The sequence below is a fragment of the Poecile atricapillus genome, chromosome 3 (assembly GCF_030490865.1).
Source record: "Poecile atricapillus isolate bPoeAtr1 chromosome 3, bPoeAtr1.hap1, whole genome shotgun sequence".
In the NCBI taxonomy this organism is placed as follows: domain Eukaryota; kingdom Metazoa; phylum Chordata; class Aves; order Passeriformes; family Paridae; genus Poecile; species Poecile atricapillus.
Window position 1 is genome coordinate 19326895 of NC_081251.1, and position 24784 is coordinate 19351678.

The 24784-nt window shown below is 35.7% G+C and overlaps 1 protein-coding gene across 1 annotated transcript in view; it reads right to left on the bottom strand.

The window, feature by feature from the left end:
- Positions 1 to 11952: 11952 nt before the first annotated feature.
- Positions 11953 to 24784, bottom strand: part of SNTG2 (syntrophin gamma 2) — a 143774-nt gene continuing 130942 nt past the window's right edge. The window contains exons 15-17 of the mRNA XM_058834556.1: positions 24015 to 24107; positions 19875 to 19985; positions 11953 to 12091 (exon numbers count right to left, since the gene is read on the bottom strand). Coding sequence (XP_058690539.1) covers positions 11960 to 12091; positions 19875 to 19985; positions 24015 to 24107 — 336 coding nt within the window. The 3' untranslated portion in view covers positions 11953 to 11959. The remainder of the gene's footprint in view (positions 12092 to 19874; positions 19986 to 24014; positions 24108 to 24784) is intronic.

Below are 24784 nucleotides of genomic sequence, written 5' to 3' on the forward strand. Positions count from 1 at the left end.
TGCCACAGCTATGGCATAAAGAAAATGATTCAACAGCAGTAAGTTAGCCATGCATAAAAGGTAGTTAGAAGTACTTACATGTGCTTTTGCAGAGCTTTGTGTTCTACAGACAACAGCCTTGTAAATGCAGCTATCTCATTTACAAAATGGTTTTTACATAAGTTTTGTATTTATGACTGTGATCATGTATTGCATCACAACTACTGTTTTCTCACAAAAAAAAATATGTTTGAAACTAAATGACAAGTTGCTTCAGTAGACTGGTCTCTACTCATATACTTAAAATTAGCACACTGTTGCCTTTACAAGGTGAACAAGAGACAACTGCACAAATTGCAGGCAGTGAATTAGCCCAGCTCTACATCTTTGGCATGACAGAATTTTCAACAGTGGTGGGTTCTGTGATCATCATGGTGATAAAAAGCTGAGGACGCTCAGCTAAAACCATGGAATCATATGGAACCCACACGATAAGGGAACACAAAGAGGAGATTCAGGCACTGCTCATTTCCAGGACTTCAAAACAGTGAACTTGCTTCTGCCCTGATCTGCAGTATGGGGATTTTTAATAAAAAAAGCGTATTTCCCAGTTTTTGACTGGTTACCCCCAAAGCTCTGCTGCTATTAAAAAGAGAAGAACTTGGAAACATCTTTATAATCCAGGGCCTGTTTTCTGAAATGAAGTGTGGTGGCAGGAAAACTGACAGGCTGAGAATTCCCCAAGTGTTGGATCCCAGAGCCTCAAGTCTCTGCCGTCTGCACTTGGACAGATTGATTGCTGGTTGGGAGGCAGTGCCAGATGCACAACAGTTGTTCTGGGATGCACGGAAATCTACTTTGTTAATTCATCTCAGTAAGTACTCTTCCAAATTCAGCTCATAATTAATTTTAGAGTATCAGAAAAATGTTTTTTTGTGTGGTTAGAACAGTTCAACTAGGAAAAAAAGCCAACAAAAGTGTAGATGACCAAAAAAAGTAGAAGAAAAAAAATCAAATTAGAAAATATTTCTCTATAAAAATTCAACTTCCTTCCCTTGTAACAGTTGAGAATCATACCTTTATTTCACCCTGTGTGTGTAGAAGACAGGTTTAAGCTACACTTACTTGCTAGAACATTTAGAGTTCTTGCAATCCCATTTGACCAATTCATGGAGGCTTGGGGGAATGCAGAAAATATTTAGGAACACTGTGCTAAATTAAAGGGGTTTTTCCCCCCCCTTTAAGATAACTTTCAGAAACATATGAACTCTTTGGATTGGAAAAGAATATTTGCCCCTTTTTGTTTCAGTTTTGATTCAAGGAAGGAAAGCACTTTTCTTCTAGGTCTAAGCATAAAACTTCCTCTTCTTCAAAAATCTGAGACAAAATGCACATAAGAAATGGTGGCTCTTTGTTTTCTGACATAGCAGCACAGGCATTGTGTAGGATGAAAGGCCTCCAGGAGTAAGTGGCAAAGGCTCTGCTTAACGAGTCAGGCATCCATTTAAAGGCAGAAACATAAGCAATGATGCAGCTGAACAGGCAGATGCTCTGAATGACCTTTCACATTTGAAAATATGACAATACTACAATTTAAAGTATGACTTTCCTACACTGCATAATTATGTTGCCATGAGTACAAAATAAATGGGTAATTTTGATATAATTAGAAATACTTGGAGTTAAAAAAAAGAAAGATGGATTTCAATAGACTTTTCAAGTACATCAAGCGTGCTTATTTTCTTTTACTTTTAATACAACTACTTGCTTGCTCTTTTCACACTAAGAATATTTTGTAGAAAATTTCTTATATTTTTAATTTAATTATAAACCCACCACTGAAGCAGACTTCTAGTGGAACTAATCTATTTGACCTGGAAAGTCCAAGGATAGATTCACAGATAAACAACCACAGGTAATCAAGCTATTACAGCTTAATGATGACTTCCACTCATCAACTGAGGCACAGCAATCATTTGTATGTACACTCCCAGCTGGCTGTAGTTATTAACTGAAATATGCTCAGTAAACAACTGTGAAGGTCTAGGAATTAAAGGTGAGTGCCCAGTGTGAGTAGATTGTTGTACACTTAGCTAATTTTCATGTAGGGTGATCTAAATAATCACTTGCACATAGTACTAGAACAGTTGTATCTATTTCCCACTCCAAGATCTGCTTAGCAAGGTGGAAGTTGATTATGGGAATCTGTTTCTTGAGTTTCCTGTGAAGAAACTCCCAAGGACATTTAACAGTTTGCATTCTCACTGTTCTCACTAACTAGAGTTCGCAGAGGAAACAGTTTTATCACACCTAAGGAAGGTCTTGCTTGACCAACCTGATGTCCTCCTATGACAAAATGACCTGCTTAATTGATGAGGGATAGGCTATGGATGTAGTCTACCTAGACTTCAGTGAAGTGTTTGACACCATCTCCCACAGCATCCTCTTAGAACAACTGTCTGTTGGCAGCTTGGATGGGTATGCTCTTCAAAGCCAGCTGTTGGCTGGCTGGCTGGCTCCAGAGAGCTGTGGTGAATGGAGATAACTCTGGCTGGCAGCTGTCTCTAGCAGTGTTCCCCAGGGCTCAGTATTGGGGCTGGTCCTGTTTAACATCTTTACTGAAGATCTGAACATTGGGCTTGAGTACACCCTCAGTAAATTTGTTTATCATACCAAGCTGGGTGGGACGGAGCATTGATTTGATTGAGTAGGACAGGAACGTTCTACAGAGAGACCTAGACAGACTCCATCAATGGGCTCACTCCAACTCACTTCAAAAGGGGTGTTGAGGTACTGGAGTGTGTCCAGAGAAGGGCAACAAGGTCTGTGGAAGGACTAGGGAACATGTCCTGTGAGGAACAGCTCAGGCAGCTGGGTTTGTTTAATCTCAAGAAGAGGAGGCCCAGGGGGGACCTCATCACTCTCTACAAGTCCCTGAGAAGAGGCTGCAGTGAGGTGAGGGTTGGTCTCTTCTGATGCACCTGCAGTGAGAGGACAAGAGGAAATGACCTTTGGCTGAGACAGGTGAGATTCAGATTAGATATTAGGAAAAAAATGTCACTGTTAGGGTGGGCAGACACTGGAATAGCTTGCCCAGGGAGGTGGTGGAGTCACCATCCCTGGAGGTGTTTATAAAAGTCATCCAGACCTAGAGCTGGGTATTATGGTTTAGTGGTTACAGTAGTAGTGCTGGGTAGGCAGTTGGACCTGGTGATCTTGGGGATCTCTTCCAGCTTTAATGACTCTATAACTCGACCTTACCCAGGTTAAAAACTCTGTATCCTTTTTGTGGGTATTTAAAATACATCTGCTCGTTGCTTTGTTAGATGGAGGTTGTTTTCTGATGGAAAATCCTACAGGTTGCAGACTGCAAGTAGCACACAGTGAATGCTACTGCGTTATACTGTCAGGTGCTAGAGTTCAGCTTTTAAAGTCTGGTATATAATGCTTTAAAATGACAGACACAAGAAGTCTGTCTACACAAGAAATTTTCTGAAGAGTTGAATTTTTCTGGAAAATTCCTCCCTATGTGTTTTTTTACTGGTCCCTGGCTTTTCTAGGTGATATAAAACAGACAGATACAAATTGTAGTTACTATGTCCACATTGTTTGCAAAACATTTTAATATAAAAAAAAAACCCACATGCCTGATACCAAAATGTCTTCTCTTTCTTATGCTATAGATATTTAATGGAACACCCATTTCCCCGGTTGCAATTTTATTTGCAGTTCAGATAATTAGAGCTGCACACAATTCTGGCAATTTCCAATTCCGGTGTCAAACAATAATGTACAGTAATCTGCCCATGTATATACTTGTGAGGTTATTTCACACAGTTCGAATTCTTAATTTTTGAATTTGGATGGCATGTTTTCCTGCCACACAGACATAATTCTGGGTGTGTTTTGAATGTCAGAATTAAAAAGGAATGTGAGAAAAATAGGATGGAGCATGCAACTAAAATTTCCAAATATAACTTCTCATTTTTTGTCAAAAGAAAATGAAGAGAAAAAATAACTTCAATGAAGCAAATTGTTGGAGAACAACTACAGAGATTTTTTTTCAGGCAACTGAATTCTTTCAGACCAAGAGCTGAGAATGTAACTCTAAAAGAAAAAAGTTTGATTGATTTTTTTTTTTAAGAGCTGTGACAAATGAACAGAAAATATAATCTTTCAGAAAAATGACCTTGATAAAATGGAAGAGGTATGATAAATCTAAGGGCAGTTTTTATTGCAGATTAAAACCTACCAATAAAAATGATGAAATTGATTAGCAAACATTGCGCAAAAATGGGACTCACTCTTAGACACAGTTTACCATGCAAGCATTTTCAGTCTATTGGAAAAGTAGTGCAGCTTTGGATGGTAGAGAATATACTGTGCACACTGAAAATAATTAAATAAATAATACCTATACCTTACCTGCCTGCCTGTATCATTACAAAAAAAAAGTATCAGTCATGTTAAACTCAGAGAATGTTCTCTTTGAAGGCAGAGGACTAAGCAAATCTGAGGAAAAGAACCACTTGGAGACTGGCCATGCAACTTAAATTAAGCAAAAAAACCTCCAGAACACCTATGTATCTTTACATCTGCATCTTTAAGACAGATTAAGTAAAATCATGAAAGCTTGCCTTATAAATGTATTTACTACTGATGAAAGGCATATATTGTTGAAGGCTGTATAATAGCATGGCAAAGACCTACTGCACTGCTGTGCATACTATGACAAACCAGACAAAACTGAAGTATGGTACAAGTTTTTCCAAGAAGAAAATCAGTGAAAGATCTTCATGACTAAAACAGAGAAATCTTGTTTACATAATTTTCATATGAGCATTCAGAAACTATCTTTTTAGGGATAATTTCCTGATTGCAATTGAAGGTATTTCTCTACAGGATATAAAATGCTGAGTGAGAAACTTATTAAGAAATTAAAAGGAAATTAAATAATGTTGAGGGAATGGAAATGGTTAATGTGTCAACAAAAGGCATTAGAAGCACTTGGCTTTATAGAATTAGGGTGACAAATACTGTAATGAAACAGAAGAGTCTTAAGAGTATTTTGAGATACTAGTAAAACTCTAAAGTGCAAAAGAACACAAGAAGCAACTAAAGGGAATTTGCAGGTCTGGGAAGAAATGAGCTCTGTGTAAAGTGACCAGGAACCCAGAATCTGATGTTATTGTAAGAGCATTTTTACCTACTGTATGGAGTGAGTTAACTGAAATTCCACAGTCCCTTGGTTCAAAGGAAGGAAAAGGGCAAATTAAATATATTTGGTTATGAATCTGATCACTTTTCCTTTCATCCTGCTATGAATATCCCAGTGATGGGGAAAAACAGATCTCTAATAATACTACAAATGCTGATAAAAATCACTGACTGGAATGAAGGACTGAAGCCCAGAAATGTCTGTGACATTCAACTTTGCAGTCATTTGGATGTTGCTGTTTCCTGCTTCTCTCTGGCTTCACACATTTCCCATTTTGAGTTTTGTGAAAGCATCAATATGTCTCAAGCACCATGATGTGCCAGTAACTGCTGAGGCTTTTGTGCAAGCCACTCTGCTTTTAGTTATAATCAAATGAGGAAAACTCCTGCCTTTACTCCAAAGATTCTTCATTGTATTGAAAATATAATTAAAGTACAAGACTGATGCAAATCATAGTACTTCTCCAAGTCTTAGTGTAAAAAATTCAAAAAGCAGTTTTTCCAGTTCTATCCAGGAATAAACCTACTGGTTCAGTAAAGGACTTCTTTAAAACACAGGGAAAGCTTTATCCCTAAAACCAATTTAGTATTCATATTCACTCCACCAGGGAATACTTGTCCGTCTTCTGTGCAAAAAGAAAACAGTGAGCTGATTATGTACTCTGCTTATGGATGTTGTAGAGTAGTAATTTAGCTCAGTTCTGAATGTTAATTGAACGAAGTGCTTAAAGACACAGTAGAATGTCTCTAATATTTTTTTTTATGAGTAGCTCTGTGTTCCAAGAGTCAGTGCATCCCCTGAGACATAGAACTCATCTATGAATTAATACAATTTTTACTGTCTTATTTTAGAAATATCTTCTACTAAGCCCCAGGTAGTAACTCCTAGCTGGAAAAACAGGCTAAGACCTTTTCTTCCCTCCCCTCTGCCAGTTACATGGGATGACAAACTTCTGATTTAAATTTCATTCACTTCAGGATTGTTTTATTTTATTCTTACAATCCTGCAACATTGCTAATTATTGCTACTTTTTAATGTATTGGGACATAAATCTGATATTAAACCGATCAATAGAAAATTGAACTGTCAAAAATCTGTGGAGTAGTATAGCTTGCTGATGGAGAAAGATGCCTTCTCAGAACATTATTCAGTCCACTGGTTTTCAACATCTATTGCAGGAAGGAATAAAGCACTCCTTTGGATTTACTGGTTATCACTTGAGACCAGATGATTAACACAGACTGGATACCTAATTGCTACATTAATTCATTAATAAGCATTGAGTATGACATTTCCATTATAGTTGGGAATTTAGAGACTTATAAAAAACCAGTAAGTTAGTATAAAAATATAACAGAAATAATGTTCCAGGAATAGCTGGTAGGGAGGAAAGACAAATAAAGTTTTTACATTTAACTTCCTTTCCTTGCTTGGTTGTCTTGCAATCTTAGATATCTATTCAACTGAGATGTTTCTGCCACTCACACCTCCTGATGTGTATACTTGCGCAATAGATCATGTCCTTGCACTGAAAAAAAGTCTGTGATCCATTTAAACTTGAGGTCGGAATACCTGCGTAAGTGCAACTTGTAGAGGGCATCATGACAGCTGTTCCGAAAAAAAGATTACGGCTTTCAGCCCAAATAGTTCTGATTCTGATTCCCAGTCAGCTGTTTTTTTCAATAGGAATGAATTCTTTAAGTGAACATGTAGGCATCTGTGCACGGAGGGAATATTAGGAAAGAAAAGCATTTTTATTCCTCTATTTATTATTTAAAATCATGTATCTTTCTTTCAGGCAAAGTCCTGCATAATTTACTGGGACTTAAAACAGCAGTAGATTTTGGCTCATGTCCATGGAGCTTGATAACTTCAAATTTCATAAAAATATTTTACTTAAGAATTTTTTGTGGTTGAGCCATATTAGAATGCATATTTGATTTCATCTTGCATGCTACACGAATGTGTTTTGCACTTAATAAAGTTACAAGATTTTTAGTTCACATAATTGCTTTACATGCTTCAACACAAAAGTATCTAAACATTTTTGAGGCATAGCTTAAAAAAAACCCAACATGATTACATGATACATTTTACATCTTTTCTTTGCAGTCTTTAACTCTTCAGCATCCATTACTGAAAGGACAGAGACTCAAAGTAAGAGAACTACACTAAAATTATAATTTCTTGATGAAGTTCCAAAAATGAGTCAAATGAGTTCCAAGAGGTATTTTTAGCTTGCATACCTAAGTGAAAGCATTTTTTAAAATTTCATGGTCTGTCTGTCTGTCCATTACTCCCCTGCTTCCATTTTTGAAGTGCCTTGTCCCATTGCTCATGCACAGGAAAGATGGACAGAAATCCCCACTTTGCCACTCATGAGAGCATGGAGAAAAATACTTCATTTCTGACATTCACCTTCTTTGCTCTGAAAAAGCTTACTGGAGGACACAGGCAAACTATATTAAAAAGAAAATCAACCACAGAATAAACAAAAAGCATAAAAATTGCATTACCATTATACACACCTCACTTTGAGCACTGTAAGAGGAGATACTCAGGTGGGCAGGAAAGTGTTATAAAATACTGACAGTATTTTGATAGAAGCATTTATGGAGATGTACTTAAACAGAAATTCAGGCAGTTTAAAATTCTGCTTAGGCCACTACAAAGATCAGACTACACATTAAAGGTTTTGTGGAAAAGGCATGCCTTGTCTGAAGTTACTTATGAATTAATGTAGTTCAGATATAACATAGGAGTTTGGATTAATGGTTGCAAAACTTCAGGCCTACTGGCTCAAGATTGAGAATAATTTTAAAATATTTTTTCTAAGATCCTAACCTTAGAAGAATTTAGTCAGATTTCCACAACTTGAGCTTTGGATCAGCACACCTTCAGCCTCCCAGGATTTATGATTACAGGCAAAAATAAAACAAAATATTTTAAGTCAGATTAAGTCACTGAAATGCTCTGGTAACATCTAAATTTATAACTAAAATTATCAGGGCTTGTTTTTTTCCCTGAGGCCATCTGGCACAGCCTAGCCATGTTCCCTCTATTAAATGCTCTGGTGTTTTCAACAGGGTAGCACAACCAAGCCATGAGCTGAGAACAGAGCTCAGCTGACTTTAGTTTGATTGTAAATAAGATTTTTTTTCTGCAGATTTTACTCATGTTAGAGCAAAAACTGTCTGAAATTATATTAACAAATCATCAGTATGATTCAAGTCCAGTGCCTAAGTCCAGGTTGTACCACTCCTTAATTTATAAGTCACTGATGAGACTTGTTCTAATTTCAATCAACAGTACTACCCATTTGCTCAAAATCATGTTTGTAGATGGGATTATTTTTAGCCTTTTAACCAAGTATTGAGTTTAAATAAAGGCATAAAGATAATTTGGACACACAGAGAGTGTCCTCTTTTTACTCATTTCTAATCTAAAGCGGCCATCTTGATTTTGTGATGGGGTCCAATTTTATAACTCTATGTTTTCATGCTTCCTTCCCTAGCCTGCTGTTTATGGTACTGCTTTAGCAAATGCTTGTCTTTTCCCACTCCTTATTCAATTCTGGGACACGTACCTCCCTAGGAAAAAAATAAAGGAAAACTATGAACAAATACATAATGAGGTAGTAAGACTAAAGCTTAATATATCACAAGTATTAACAAAGAATAATACAATTTGTTTTATGATCTCATTAGAAATTAAATATTTGACATTTGAAAAGCCTAAAGCAGGTGTCCTCTGCCTCAGCCTGCAACTCCTGAGGGGTGACTTGGGAAGGTATCTACCTGCAGATCTATTTGTGAATCCTACTGTTTTTCTATTTTGAGGTGTTTAGTGAGCTGCAATGTGGTGCAAATAATCAAAACTTTGACGGAATAAAACACATGCATGATATATGATCCACATTCTGAGGGCAATGACTAACTAATATGCTTTACTGATGATTAAAAATCTGACAAAGAAACATAAGCAACCAAACAATTTGGGAGTGCAATATTTTCAAATACGAGTTATATGACTAAGAAATGCAAGGTGCTGTGGAAGTCCTACACAGCCTATATAACAGCTGAGTAACTGGCAATCCATTAGTTTTTCCCAGGCTCTCGCAACTTCCTCAAAAAACTGGCCTTCAGTCCCCGCCTTGAGACTGTTGCAGAATGTGAAAGAAAGGAAAAAATCAAGTGAGCTAATAGGGATCTTCAAGTTCCTCATTAAAAAATATGTTTGGAGAATTATTTTTAAAATACAATGCTAAATTTCAGAGGGTGAATTCATAAAAATTCTTCGCTAATATTCCTTGAGATTGATTTGGACATACAGAATAAATCTACTGTCTTGCAAAAAAAGCAGCTTATCAAAAGACTAAAATAATTTAGAAATTCCATTAAGCAAATAACAAAATTACTTAAAATCAGCATAAGCAAGTACATATAAGAGATTTGAAAGTGCTAATGAAAAAGTGAAATATCCAGCTGCTTTGTCAAAAAAATCAGTTTTGGAAAAATGCTCTTTTTGAATTGCAAAACTTTATTTTTTGGTAGAAATGAAAGATTACTTAATAAATTTGGCCTAATTTAAGGTTTTTTTACAGTATTTGGAGAGATATGTTAGTTTGTAATCAAACGGCTCTTAAAACATTAAGTCAAGATGTCTGACTGTAGTACCAGTTCAGTACTAGCTGGTAGAGTTTTCTACTGTAACTACCATGTTAGTATAGAACTTTGTAAGAAAATATTAGAAAATCAAAACTGAATTAATTCTTCATCCTGCAGAAACTGTGATGTTTTTAATTATTCATGCTAATAAACTGAATCGAGAATTGGTTGTAAGAAAGATATTGTAATGTAAATGCTGTAATTTGTAAATGTTAAAACCTCGGTAAATACAATGAGATGAAAATAAAAAAGACTGAGAATTAAATGAAACATTTTCAATAAATGCATGTTCAAAAAAGAAAAGGTTTTAAATTGTTTTCTTGAAATAAAATTATTATAAAATTGCATTATAAAAATGTATGTTAACAATACAATAATGGCTATAATGATTTATTAAAAATAATAAAAAATATTTATCGCATTTGCTAAATACTGTTTTACCAGAAGCTAGCACTCCTACTATGCCTCATTGCAAACAATACTGGAACCTTAAACAACACTGGAATTAGAAGCAGAGTCCGCACTGCTCAAATTAATTTCTCGTTGGATAACACTTAGAAAAAGTAATCCTCCTGGTGGGAATAAATCACCTGCATTAGACACTTTCTTTGTGCCCAAGCTTTAAGTGGCCAGAGAAGCATCTGTTGGAAGCAAGTGCCCCTCAGTCTGCCAAGACAGCTGAAGACCTGAAGGATAGAATTTAGCTGACTAAACTTAAGCACTAAGTTTATGTAAAAAACACTCCTCTCTCGAGACCTTTCAAAGGCGCCAACCTCCTTTCACTGGGATACAGTAACTTTAGGCTACAACTTTAGCAGGACATCTGACAAGACTCCTAAAATTTAGGGAGGACTTTGATGAATTCATTCCTTATCCATACTTAAGATATTCTACTTGTTTGATTTTGATTGTTTTGTTTTCTTGATGCTGCCTCAAAAATTCAAGTGAGAAAAACTAAACTATTGCAGGTTTTCTATCACAAAAACCTGCAATATTTGGTATGACTTTCAGGGAGTATGCCCTAAGAATAAAATGACTTACTTTTTAATAATTTTTCAATAGCAGGAAGAATTATCTATGCATTTAAGACTATGATTTCAGAAGGAAGACTAAGTATATGACAAAAGTAAAACAATGTTGTTTCCTCAGCAAGGATAAAATCCACTTTGCTGGACTATAAATAAAAGTTAAAGTCACAGGAAAAAGAAACACAGATGTCTCAGAAAAATATTTATATTTTATGTTCATCTTATCTTGGAAGCATTTTACTCCAAATAAAAGCTGTTCCCAAGCATGCAGGATAGGTGTCAAGTCAATCTGTGAACGAATAAATGAATGGATCATGGAAGTTTTATTAAAAGGTAAGAAAACCCTATGGCAAGTTTCTTAAAACTAAGTGTCTGTAGTCAGGCTTCTTAGCTGAGTCTAAAGCTCTTCACAGTTGATCTACCATGATACTTAAATACATACTTAACATTACCTTGCACATACACCGGGGCTACTGAGTATTCTTAGAGCCAAGTGTGTGCTTAACTTTGTTCCTGGATCTGAAATTATTTAGTATTTATTGTTTTGCAAGAGCTAAAATCTCAGGCCTTGAAAGAATCCAACCATGGAACTACAATTTTTCAAACATATAAAAGGAAGATGGAAGTTCAATCTGTACAGCAGCTGTCTTCCATAATTACTTCTTTTCTACAGTGAAGACTGTCATGATTGTCTGTATGCCCAGTATTTTTCAAAAGAGATTTAGAGGCCAAATTTTGGACATACACTTTTCAAATGCTACTCCACATTACTATCTAATAAAGGGGAGAATATATCATCATGAGAGCAGAAATCAAAATGATTCTACAAATATTACTGAATGAATATTCACTTAGAATTTTAGATTAATACTGAAGATAACAAACTGACTTAGTATTTTTTAACTCATAGATTCAAAATAATTATCAGATTGTGAAAACTCTTAACATTACAGATAACACAATTATAAGCTTCTTATAAAATCACAAAGTTGCAATATTGTGAATGAAATAACTACTTTTGTTAAGAAAATAATTTATTTTCCATAGTCACAACATATAATCTAGTATCAGTTACTGTACATATATTTTCTTGCAATACTCTGACTGTCTATGAATACTGGATCCACAGATGCCACTTTTGCTGCTATAAAGGAGTGAATACAGTGTAAAACTGCCGTCAGATCCTGAAATTCAAGTTCCTGAAAGAAGTAAGAGAAAAAAAAGAGAAAATTTGAATTCAATTCAGGTTTATGAACATTTTACATGAACACCGACCAGGCTACATTGAAAAAAAATAATGGACTTTACATGAGAATTGAGTTTTTATAGGAAACTGCAAAATTAAAATAGTTAAGAATAAAAGCTGTATATCCATACCTTGTTAACAGGCAGTGCCATGTGTCAATTTAGTTTTCACTCTTTGCTACTCTATTGTTTACATTGTACTCAGCTTGGACAATGAAATCAGTCAACTCAAAAGAACATTCAAATATTGTAACATAGAATAATTCAGGTTGGAAAAGATCTTGAAGATCGTTGAGTCCAACAATTAACCCAGCACTGCCAAGTCTACCAGTAAACCACGCCATATCTACACTTGACTTATCTCCTGGGATGGTGAGATTCAACCACTTCCCTACGTAGTCTATTCCAGTGCTTGACAACCCTTTTGGTGAAGGAATTTTTCTTAGTACCCATTCTAAACTTCCCCTGGCACAAGCTAAGGCCATTTCCTTTAGTCCTATCACTTGTAACTTGTTTCAGGCAGTTGTAGAGAGTGGTAAGACCTTCCCTGAGACTCTTCTTCTCCAGGCTAAAAATTCTCAGCTCCTTCAGACACTCTTTAAATGACATGCTCGTGTGATCCTTAACCAGCTCTGTTGCCTTTCTTGAAGTGAGTGGCCCAGAACTGGACACAGGACTGAAGGTGTGGCCTCATGAGTGCTGAGTACAGGGGGACAATCCCTGCCCTGGTCCTGCTGGCCACACTATCACTGACTCAGGCCAGGATGCCATTTGCCTTCTTGGCCACCTGGGCACACTGGTTCTTCAGCTGTGGTTAACCAGCATCCTCAGATCCTTTCCGTCTCCAGGCAGCTTTCCAGCCCCTCTGACCCAGCCTGTAGCACTTCCTGGAGCTGCTGTGACCCAAGGGCAGGACTCAGTACTCAGCATTGTTGAACATTATTAAAGTATTTGACAAATAAAGGCTGTTTGAGGATGATGTGGTATCAAGTAGGTAGGGAGAGGAGATCACATCTTTTGTCAGCCTCTGAAGGAGATATGTGAAGCCAGAGGCAGGGTGAAAGATAAGGTGAAGTCACACCACACACCACACCTGAGAAACAAACATGGCTGGGTATGAAATTCGTACACATTGATTCACAAAGAAAGGCAGAATTACTCCTAAACAGTTCTCAGATTTGTTTGCTTTTTACAACATATTTAATCTGCACACAAGTTAACCTTCTTTTTCCCTATGAACCCAGACAGTAATAGATAGTCTGATACAATGACACGTAAATATAATATAATAAAAACAAATATAATGTAAAAAACACGTTCAATTTTAAGTTACACCACTATGTGTAAAGTCTGCAGCTGGTAAATATATTGTGGGGACACCCGAGACAGTTTTTGGTTTGAGGAGAAGACTATTTTTACCAATCTGATGGCTAACTAGTTGTTTGTTGAGGCACACTCCCTCTATGCTTGTTTTTAAGCAAAAAAATAAAGCACTGGACTTCTGCTTCTTCTGTAACAGAACTCTGTAGTGTGTTCTAAACAAAACTGGCCCAAACAGAATATTTGGAATTCAAACTTACTGCTCCAGAATAGCTAACCATCACATAATTTTGTTATCCAAGGCCAGGATATTGTTATGTTATGTTATATTTATATTATTTATATAGGATATAAACCCTACTTACTAGGCACAAGTGGCCCTTACTACTAATGAATTATTCATTAGTATTTCTGGGGCATGATTTTGTGAGCCTATTTGGGGCACAACTGGAAAATTTCCTGGAGTAGAGGGACCTGCAGGCACAGCCTCTTCAAGAAGAGTCTGTGTCACATACAGAAGGTTCTAGACAGGTTCAAGTAATGCAGCACCAGGCACAGCTGAGCCCCACAGTGAGGCAGGGGCACATCAGGGTAAATGTACGTAAGAAAGGGCAGAAAGTTCCCCAAAAAGGTAAGCAAGGCCAGTGAAGCAGGAGGTGCTCCATAGCAGAGAAGGTAACACACCTGAAGGGACCGAAACTGATGGAGAAGCCATAGCGGAGCAGAATAAAGTGTGAGTATATTTAACCCCATGTCATCTTTGTCATAAATTTTGGGAGCAAAATGCTCCTGTTGTTTCCATTTTAAATGACATTTAACTGACATTTGAGGAGAAAATATGGAAGTTTCTTAAAATACATTTTATTGAAAGCAGATGTTTGCTTTAAATATTAATATAAATTAATATAAACACTTCCAGGAAAAATCTCTGCAATGCCACTATTTAAATCTCTTTATCTAAGTTGTATAAAACTAAAATTTGGTACATAGTCATGATTATTAATGAAATATGAAATAATACAGGCCTCAATACATAAGTTTTGGCTCAATCAAATGTTTTACATCTACTGAAATTCCATCTTCAAAACCAAGAAATTAAAAAATATGACCATTTCCATTAATCTTAGTTTTGCTCCAAAATCAACTGAAATCACCTAGCAATTTCACCTTAGGTTCTGACATTTGACACACTGACCAAACACAGGCAAACAAACAGAGAGAAGGGAGCCTTTCATACAATTCCCTTTTCTCAACTCCAGCTTTATGCACTTCCAATCTATAAATGTTTATGGATACAAGCAAACAGAGGTAACCTAACACATACTGCAGACAGGATTTCAGACTGTTCTAACAATATTATTTGGAGAGCTCTGGGTTTAGAAAAGGGCAAAGACAGGAACATCTTCTCACTGTGAGTCACCTTCCCAATGTCCCAACTGCAGAGTCCTCTGCTTCCATCGCAGTTCAGAGCATCAAACTGCAGTAGCCCCTCCTCAGTATCTGAGAGAAGTCATCTAATCTGTTGTGAATAACCTTTTGAATACTAACATGCTCTTGTTTCTGTAAGATACAATCTACAAAGAAGTGGAAGACTAGCAGTAACAGTAAGCCTGTATTTTATGTAACAACAACACTATTTTCTACAGGTAATACTGCAAGTCTTCCATTTTTGGATTATTTTCAAGCATGGTGCCAATTTTGAAAGTTATTACAGAGCTGGAAAGCAAAATGTGTTGCATATAAGCACTCCTCATGCAGTTTAGCAGCTGATCCACTCCTCTTGTCTCTCACATCTTCACTATTTAATGTTAGGTTTGTGCAGTGAGAGTAATCATCTGGGATCATAAAACAGGAGCAGAGCTCTGTTTTGGAGATGTTGTCTTGCAGGCCTCAGTTAGATGTGGCCACCTATGGTGGCATCAGAAAGGTGGGGCTCATCTGAGGCCTCACGCACCAGAACTTCCAGAAATTCAGCTTTTCACAGCAGTATATGATCCAGAAGTCCACTAATGGGGTAAGACTGTGAAGCTTTGTGTCTGAAGGATGTTTGATGCCTGTGCTGACTGTCTTTTCAATCCTGCAGCCAGCTAGTCAGGTGTAGATAATGAGGAATAGTCACACATATCTAAGGATAAACTGGGGTGGGGATTTGCTTGCATGTCGATTACAAAAGGGGAAGGGGAAGACCTTTGACTGGTGGTTAATTTGAGAATTTGGATTTAGTAAAAGACAAGGATGCCTTTCTGACTTGCGAAAATGTAGACGTTACATAGTCTGAAGACTGGGACACAATATGTCTCTTTGCTATCTTGAATACAGTTTTATAGGTGGAAATTTAGCCTTTTTAGCTTTGGAATGTAGTATGAATTCTTCCTAGAAAACAACACCATGACACTTCTTTCAAACGAACACATTGCTCTGATAGATTATTTTTTTTAAAGTAGCATTTCTCTCTGTACTCAGTCAGGCAGATGAGTAACTGATCATTTTATTTATGCTATATCATCTAACAGCACTTGTGGGAAATGGAAAAATAGAAACTTCCACAGAATTTGAAGAGCTCAATTTGCAGCCTTGGAAAGAGCTTGCGTTAATGTAATGATAAAGGTACACAAACATTAAGTAGAAAAAAACCCAAACTTATGCTCCTATAATTGTAAGTAAAAATATGCCTTGAGTAAGTAAGATACTATGTAAGGTAAAACAGTAAGAAGTTTAAGCTGTAATAATGTGACTTATAGGATAGGCTAAGGATCTAGAAGCTATAATAAAGGTGTGTGTGGGTACGTGACCTATCAGTTTATTGGCTCAAAGCCAAAAATTAGGCAAAATTAGGCAAAGGTGATAGATTATTAAGCAGAAACAAATTTTGTGTTAACTGTCTATTGGACCAAAATTTTATATATTGCTATGTGAAGAAGAAACCTGTGACCACCTTTAAGCTATGGCTGACTTGTTGCTTCTCTCCAAATATCATGCCTTCGAGACTGATATCTTATCTGGCTTATTTAAGCAATAAATCATCTTAAATAGCATGGTGGTCCCATCCCTCGTTTTTCATCTTGACAAGCATTCTTATACTTGATTTCACTATCTGAGTTTGCTTTTTTCTTTAATTGAGATTGTCAGTTTTTAAGGAGAATTTGTGCATTTCTAATATTTCAATAACCGAAGCTATTTCAGTTCACTGTATGTACCATAATAAGCAGATTAAGTACAACAAAAGCAGTAGAAGGAAGACACTAAGAGGAGAACACAAAAGGTTGGATTAAAGCAGTGGGAGGACAAGACTGCAAAACCTCCTGCTGGTACTGAAATTATAAAAAATGAGCACACTGCACTGACCTCCTTCACTGTATGTACACAGCCAAGGAAGAAAAATATATGCTCTTATTTCATCCACCCACTAGGAGAGTTGGATTTATTACATACCATAAAGAGCTTGACAGGCGTGTTGCATTATTACCATGCATGCAATTTTACAGAGAACTTCTGAGAGCTGTTGAATCACTGTTTGAACAAGACATGAGCCTGTATCACACAAAAGGCAAATAATGGAGATGCTGACAGTGTTATTGTGCCCTGTGCATTTCATGACTTTGAAGACATTGGTAAGCCTCAGTGTATTTGTTGACCAGAGCAGAACTATTACCATTGTATTATTCAAGATATATTTTCCAAACAGACTGATTTTGTTTTTAGTTATTGTGGGTTTTTTGTCTGTTTGCTTGCTTGTTTTTGGTTTTGTTGTTTTTGTTTTGTTTTCTGGTTTTTTTTTTTGGTTGGTTTGTTAGTTGGTTTGGGTTGGGTTTTTTATCAGGTTAAAAGCCCAAATAAAGATACCCAAGGTTTTAGCTCCAGATAACATCAAAGTTAAAACGGAAATCAAAATTCTAAATTTGGTTCAATATCTCAACAAGTATAGCAGGGCTTGGTTGCCATATCATGGATGAGAAGAATATGCAGGGCTCTTAAATTATCTTCTTGTAATAGATAAGAAATTTATGAGACCAGCAATATCTACTTCAAACTTCAATATGGCTCACAATACTCTATTGACCACAATGGTTTCCTTCTTCAATAAATATTTAGACTAATATGAAAAGGGAATGGTTTCTTACCTTTCTTCAAGAAATATTTGAGGTTAAGTAAGATGAAAAGAAAAGGGAAATGCTCAATTAAAATATGCTTGGGAAAATAGTCTTAACTTCCAGATATATAGCTACTGTTTAGCAAAGGGGAATAAAGCATCAATACAAACTTGAAAGTATTAATCTTATTTTTTTCTTTTTTTAGAGCAACCTGGAAGATTTGGTCAACAAATACCTATTATTATTACTTGTAATTTCTCAATACTAAAGGCAGGATAGGTTCAGGGAAGTACTGAAGTGGGAAACTATAGGAAGTTGTAGGGAATATGAAGAACCTGAAGGAGAAACAAGTGACAGGAATCTTTTCCTTATTATCTCCTTTTAACAGAAAACTTTTTAAATGGAGGAATGTATTCACCTAAAATTAAATTGCAAAGGAAGATGTCCTTGGCTTAAAATTTAGAAGTCAAAATAGGAGAAGAAACATAACATCTAGCTAGTAAACAAGAAACAAAAACAGAATTCCCAATTGTGATTTTTTTTTACACACCCTCCCCTGTAACTCTCAAGTCTAAGAAATCATACCATTTAGATGGTGGGCATACAATTGATTATATATACCAGTTATCTGAATTTGAGAGGCTGCACAGCTGTGTCCCAGTCCCATTTAATGTGAAATCCTAGTAGGTAAATTGCACTTTGCAGAGGCAATTGTAAAAGGTGTAATCACTGAAATGCTGATAAATCCTCAGGTACTTAGTATCAGCTTTTCCTCTGGCCTTTAATGAGCTTTTCCTGGGATCTTCCAACATTTACACCTCATATGTACTTTTGGATACATAGATATTAAGAATTCTTTATGAACCAATCCCATATCAACTTCCATCTGATACTTTCAATGTACCTCACAAATATTCTTGTGAATTTTGCCAATTACAAGATGTTTTCATTAGAGCCATGCAAAAGAATAATTTTTAATGTTTTAACAAATCTGTCTCCTAAAGAAAACGTACTGCAAAATTATCATAAGGACTCACTTATAGTAATTTTAGAGATAATCAGATTTTCATAAAAATGCTAAAATTTAGAATTTTTCTATCTAAAGAGTAAAATCAGGTAAAACCAATTAAAAACAATCTAATTTGCACAAAAAGTAACGATTAAACAAAATTTAAAAGAGCAGATTGTTTATCACAACAGAAAGAGGAATGATACATTATTACAGTAATAGAATTTTACAAGCAATGGAATTTCAGCCCTCAGCTAATCACACACAGGGACTAATGATTTAATGCACAGACATACACAAAGTAGTTTATGCGTGAGTAAAATCTTCCTGTCTAACCTGAAACAAGTTATGTAAGCTCTCTGCAACAGATATCACATATAAAATGAAGACACTAGTCCTTTTCTGTCTCCAAGGACTACTGTGAGAAATGAAGTGGAAATGTCTTGCTAGGAGACAAATTATTATACATTTTACCTTTTGTAACAGACACTACAATATCTTTTACAGTAGAGCCAAGAGGCAACTCAGGTCAAGCTTGCTGATGAAATTCTGAATAATTTACTAATACAGATGTATAAAGAAAGATATATTGCATGTACTGTAACTTTATGATAAATAAGGAAGGTTATGGACTTCTTCTTTAAACTTTTTTGAACATCAGAAGAATAGGCAACACAGATCTTTTGTGTATGGTCAGTATAGAAAAATACCACTTTAGAAGTGACTTTAACCTGTACAAATCCAGGTATGAATATTTGAAAACTTTCACAGGTCTTCAGATACTTTTTCTGTTGTTTCACTGTCTTTTGTCAACCAAAACCCAGCTGAACCACACTCTTACCTTACTCTTCCATGTCACTTCACACCAAAGTTCTCCTCATTCTTTTTAAAACCACGTAACTGAATGTAGTGGTTTAGATTTGCCAATTTGAGTTTCCCAGCCAGTGCACCAAATAAACTGTTTATTTTTCATTCAATAAAATCTTGGAATCAAATTTTATTTTTACTTTATCTTTTTTAAATGCAGATTTTAGACACTGTATCTACTATAGGTTGACAGAATAACTTCAGAGAAATTATCGTTTTAAAAGAGAAAAATACTATCATAACACAACAATAACAGGCTTGTAGAAACAGTGCAATAAATCTATGGGTATTACATTGCTTCCATTTATTGTGGAGTTTCTACAGAATTGGCAAAAAAGGATAAGCTGTGGTGTGTTCACCATGTGTATGTCCCAGTAAATGGGATTTCTGATTCTTTGACAGTAATTTTAAGTCATGTTTAACTGAATTGAAAAAGAGGATGTTGCTTACCTTTGTCTCAATTTGTTTGGTGTCTAGATTTTGAAAAAGCAGCTTTACTCTTGTTTTCCCATCATCTGATGAGCCTTTGAGCTGAGAGAATTTAAACCTCCACAGCACATTCTAAAGGAAAATAAATTTGATTAAGGACTCTGCTACATACTTTTACCTAAAACTATAGAATGATGATAAATGTTTGTGTAATAAAATAAAGCACTACAGCAGTAATGCAGTGCATGAGAACAGGTTCTTTGCAGTGCAATTAAAATTAACATTTCTGTACCCTTTGTGAAAGCAGAAGTTGCAATATTAAAATTCACTAATTAAACAATTTTAAAATTCTCTGTGATATATATGTTTCAATTGCCTACACAGCATAATGATGGCAAAAGCTTAATTCCATAAAGATCCATGAGGATATTTGTATCAGCTTCAGTATGAACACAATTCCATGCCATACCTTGATCTTTCATATTTCAGCTGGTTCATTTGCATAACGTAGGTAAGTGTGACTTACACAGATATTGCAAAGCTGAACTTACTGATGTGTGAAAAGTGGTCTGAAATTCTAAAAAAAGCGTTAGCAATGCAAAAATATTATTACTGAACATAGTCTCTCAAACCACAAAAATGTGTCCTACATTACATAATGGTTTGTAAAATATATGACTTCTAAGCTTCTCGGTCTCCCACAGGTTTATGTATGGCATCTTACTAGTGTTGGAAAATTCTAGATTGACAGATATGCTGTAATATTTATGGAGATATTTAGTAAAAAAAATAATTGGGAAATTATTTTTGAAATCAAGATAATTTTCTGTATTTATCTGAGTGTTTTCTATTAATCAGATATGTAATTAAAAAAAACCCCACAAGGTAACAACTTGCACCCGGACTTCCTGCTGATGTTTCCTTTAATGTCTATAATCTTAAAAAAAATTCTCTACACATGTTGAAATGTGCTTCAGTCCCTGGACATTGCTGAATAAACACAACTGAAATACTTGGGAGGTTATCTTAAAAGTACACATGGAAAAAGAGTTTGCTGTGTTCCATTTTCCAACCTGCCTCTTCTCAAGATATTTTTTTAAGCAGACCAGTGCTACTGGTGGTCTTCAGAACCCAACTCATAGTTTAAAATGGAAGGTCCTATAAATTAAAAACTCCTAGTTCTCTGCAGACATAAATGTCACCAACTTCTTAGAGAGATATAACAGATGAAGAAAAACTGAAGTATGCTACAGCACTGTGATGGTGCTTAAACTTTACATTCACAAACAGATTTTAACTGGGTCCAGAGGGCCTAATTAGACCACCTGAAAAGTGTTCAAAGCTTAATGAGTTTGGCTCTAAACAGGATAGATGAATGTTCACTATGTAATATAACTGCTAAGGTGGAGATGAATCAAGAACTTAGGAACAATTTAGTAATAATAAGCATTGCTGGAGTCATCATCTCTATCAACAGTTGACACCGAGTGGGAAAGACAAGAAGTAGAGAGCACTGGAAGATGGAAGAGAATGCACACTTTGGGATTCCTTTATATTGGAGGAGCGGCTGGAGGCACAGGATGAGGAAGATGAACCAAGCTGACAAGATAAAAAGAATCTCTACAATGAGATATAAAGCAGATGCAGGCTATAGAAGTATCTCAGTGATGGGCCCAAAAAAAGATAAAAGCTGAATGAATTAAGCCCATCAAGTGCCTGGAATGGAATATGCAGGGAAAGAAACTGTTCTAGAAAAGTTCTTAAAAGATATATTTATTGTGCTGGAGAGACAAGTGCGAATATGGGAGAGAAAAAACCCTACAGTTATCATGGTCAGTGAAGAAGAGAAAGGAGGTGCTGTTCCTGAAGGACTGCACCTGGTGGGAAGGACCCATGCTGGAGCAGTTCATGAAGAGCTGCAGCTCATGGGAAGGACTCATGCTGGATTCTGGAGGACTGTTTCTTGTGGAAGGGATTCCATGCTGGAGCAGGAGAAGATTGTGACGAGCTTTCCTCCTTAGTTGGGAAGAGGGGCAGAGACAACATGTGGTGAGCTGGCTACAGCGCCTGTTCCCAACCTGGTGCTGGTGGAGAGGAGGAGATAAAGAAAATTGCGAAGCAGAGAGGGGTAGGGGGAAGGTGTTTTAAGATCTGCTTTTATTTCTTATTAGCATACTCTGATTTGATTGAAATAAATGAAACTAATTTGTCCAATTAGTCTGTTTTGCCCACAATGGTCACTGGTGAGTGACCTCTCCTTGCCTTTATCTTGACCCACAAGCTTTTCGTTGTACTTCCTCTCATTTGCCCAGCTCAGGAGGAAGCCAGGTAAACCATCCACACTCCAAAGGAAAAGTTCTTGTGCTCTTTATTTCAGAATTTGTAATAAGAAGGCTCTTTTAAAATTGTTTTTCAAAGTGTAAAAAAGAATGTTTTCCAATGAGTACATGAGCTGCATGTCCAAAATTTGAGATATAGATTTAGAGTCATAGAGCAGACAGGGACTGACCTTTATTTTAATAATCCCCTTTGAACACTTGCTGGGATGTAAGAGGATTCTTTGCATCAATAGAAGACTTACATTTTTTCATTAACTTCATGAAAAAATAGATTCTTCAGTAAAATTGCTATGTCCCTAATGAACTGTTAATTGCTTGACCACTTTAAGAATCTTTTTCGCACTGGTAGGAAATATTCTGAAATAGCTATGCATATGGGAAAACACAGTAAACTTCAGGTTACAATTATAGGAAGATGAACTGCAGAAGTCACCCATTACTGCCTCATTCAGGCTTGAGGATGCAGAAAACACCTCCATCTCTCACACAGATGAAGAATAAATGTACTTGAGCTCTCCAGAATTTTTACTGTTTACCAATGGCATCAGTGTATATGCTGGTATTCTGTGTTTCTTAGTTAAGCAACAATGATTCATCCAAATCCTCCTCCTCATCAATACTGAAGGTAGGCACTGTGACACAAAGTGCTATTAATAAAGTAAGGTTACAATTTTAAAGGTGGGAGTGTATGCAATCATTCTTCACATTTAAAAGAAACCTTTTCTATAGGATAGAGAGATTACTTCTTACAGATAATCTGCGGTTACATGCAAAATGTGTATAATAGTTCAAGAAGGAAGATTCCAGAATGCAGTATAACCTGAGGGAGAGAAGAGTATATAAAAGCATTTTCTGAATTTTTTTTCCTGCTTCATGGGATGCACACTTAACTTAATTAGTCTAAATTTTCATGCAATTTTGGTCATTATTTCTCTGCACAAAGATTTCAATAGATTTGAGATTTTGGGGCATTTTGTCTCCAAGCCCAAAAAATGCCAACATGCAAAAACTAAATAATGTATCAGTATTTCAAAAGGCAATGTGTTCCCTCTTTTCTCAGAATTTCTGCTGAAATTTCTGATTTTTTTTATTTTAAAAAAATATTTGAGAAGACAGACCTTCTACTTCACAGTTCTATCAATGCAGAAACATTTTTTGTATATATGTTTATTTCTATTGCCAAATAAATGTTAAAATCCACATAGAAAAATATACATTAAAGTACCACTAAATTATATAGAAAATAGTAGCATTATAGACAGGGCTTGGAAGCTGGCATGTATCATTAACCATTCCTTGTGGACACTTTCTATATAACCACTGTTTTGCAAGGTAAGTGTGTGTAATCTTTCTGATTCTGACTTTGAAAAACATTTGCCTTTATTCTGTTTATTTTAGACATGACCTAAATTTCTTATGATGGAAGAATAATTAATCCTATTTTATATTTGTAGCTTCAAAACAAATAGAATCAGGTAACATCTCATTTTTTTCATTACTTATAATCTTTTATAAATCTTGAAGTTGCTTCATTGTAACAAACCAAGTTCTCTGCTAAATATAACCTTCCTTTGCATTTATTACTTGAAAAGGAAGTGACTTTTTTTATATATTTCTCAAAAATGTATCTTTACATGCTACACAGCTATAATCACCCCTTTCAAGTCTCAAACTGACTAAATTTCAGTCGGGCTAAATAAATAAATAGTACAGTATATTGGAGGAATAAATACTGGACATAAACATGAAGAAAATGCAATAGATGATAACTTCAATAACTGTAAAACAATACAGATATGTTTTCCTTTTCTTTTACTCTTACCTTCGTTTTACTGTCAAAACAGGTAAATCCTAGAGCAAAGTCGACTGTGAAACACAGGGTATCCCCTTGCCAACTGCACATATATGTTTTAGACTGAAAAAAAAAAGTATGATTTTTGAGAGGACAACCATCACTGTAAATTATAGTATTAAAATAATACTTTATGCAGGTATTTTTGGCTGAGAAGACACGCAGCTGACAGCACTGGTACTGTTTTATATTACTGTGTTTGAAAATGGTCAAAAACTTCTGCCTGTAAATCAGTGTCACATCTCTCAGATATTAAGTGGAGGTCTTTTACATTTCAAGTCACTCTTCTACAAAATTAATATATTCTTGAAAACCAACCCTTGAAAAACACAACATGGAACAAAGAAAACCAAATCTGACTACTCAAAACTTTTGGAAGACTGCTTAGACCTCAGCTATTAATGACTTCTGATATCACTTCCAGAAAATGTGCAGGCAACAATGCCTAAATGTTTAGTCATTGCAATCTAATTATAGAAAAGCATTCTGTCTGCTTGACCTCTCCATCTGATTTAAACTTTATAGAGAATCTTTCTATTTTATAACACTTTTTAATTTGGGTCTGGTGATATGTCAGCATGGCACTATGATAATGTTAGTTAATGTAATTTAATAGTAAGACCCAATAACTGTCACGTCTTAGCACTGATACTTGCTAGACACCACTATATCTCTACACCAATTCCATGGTGACCTTTCAGATTTGAAAGGAAAAAAGTCTGTTTTATTAACAAAACTCA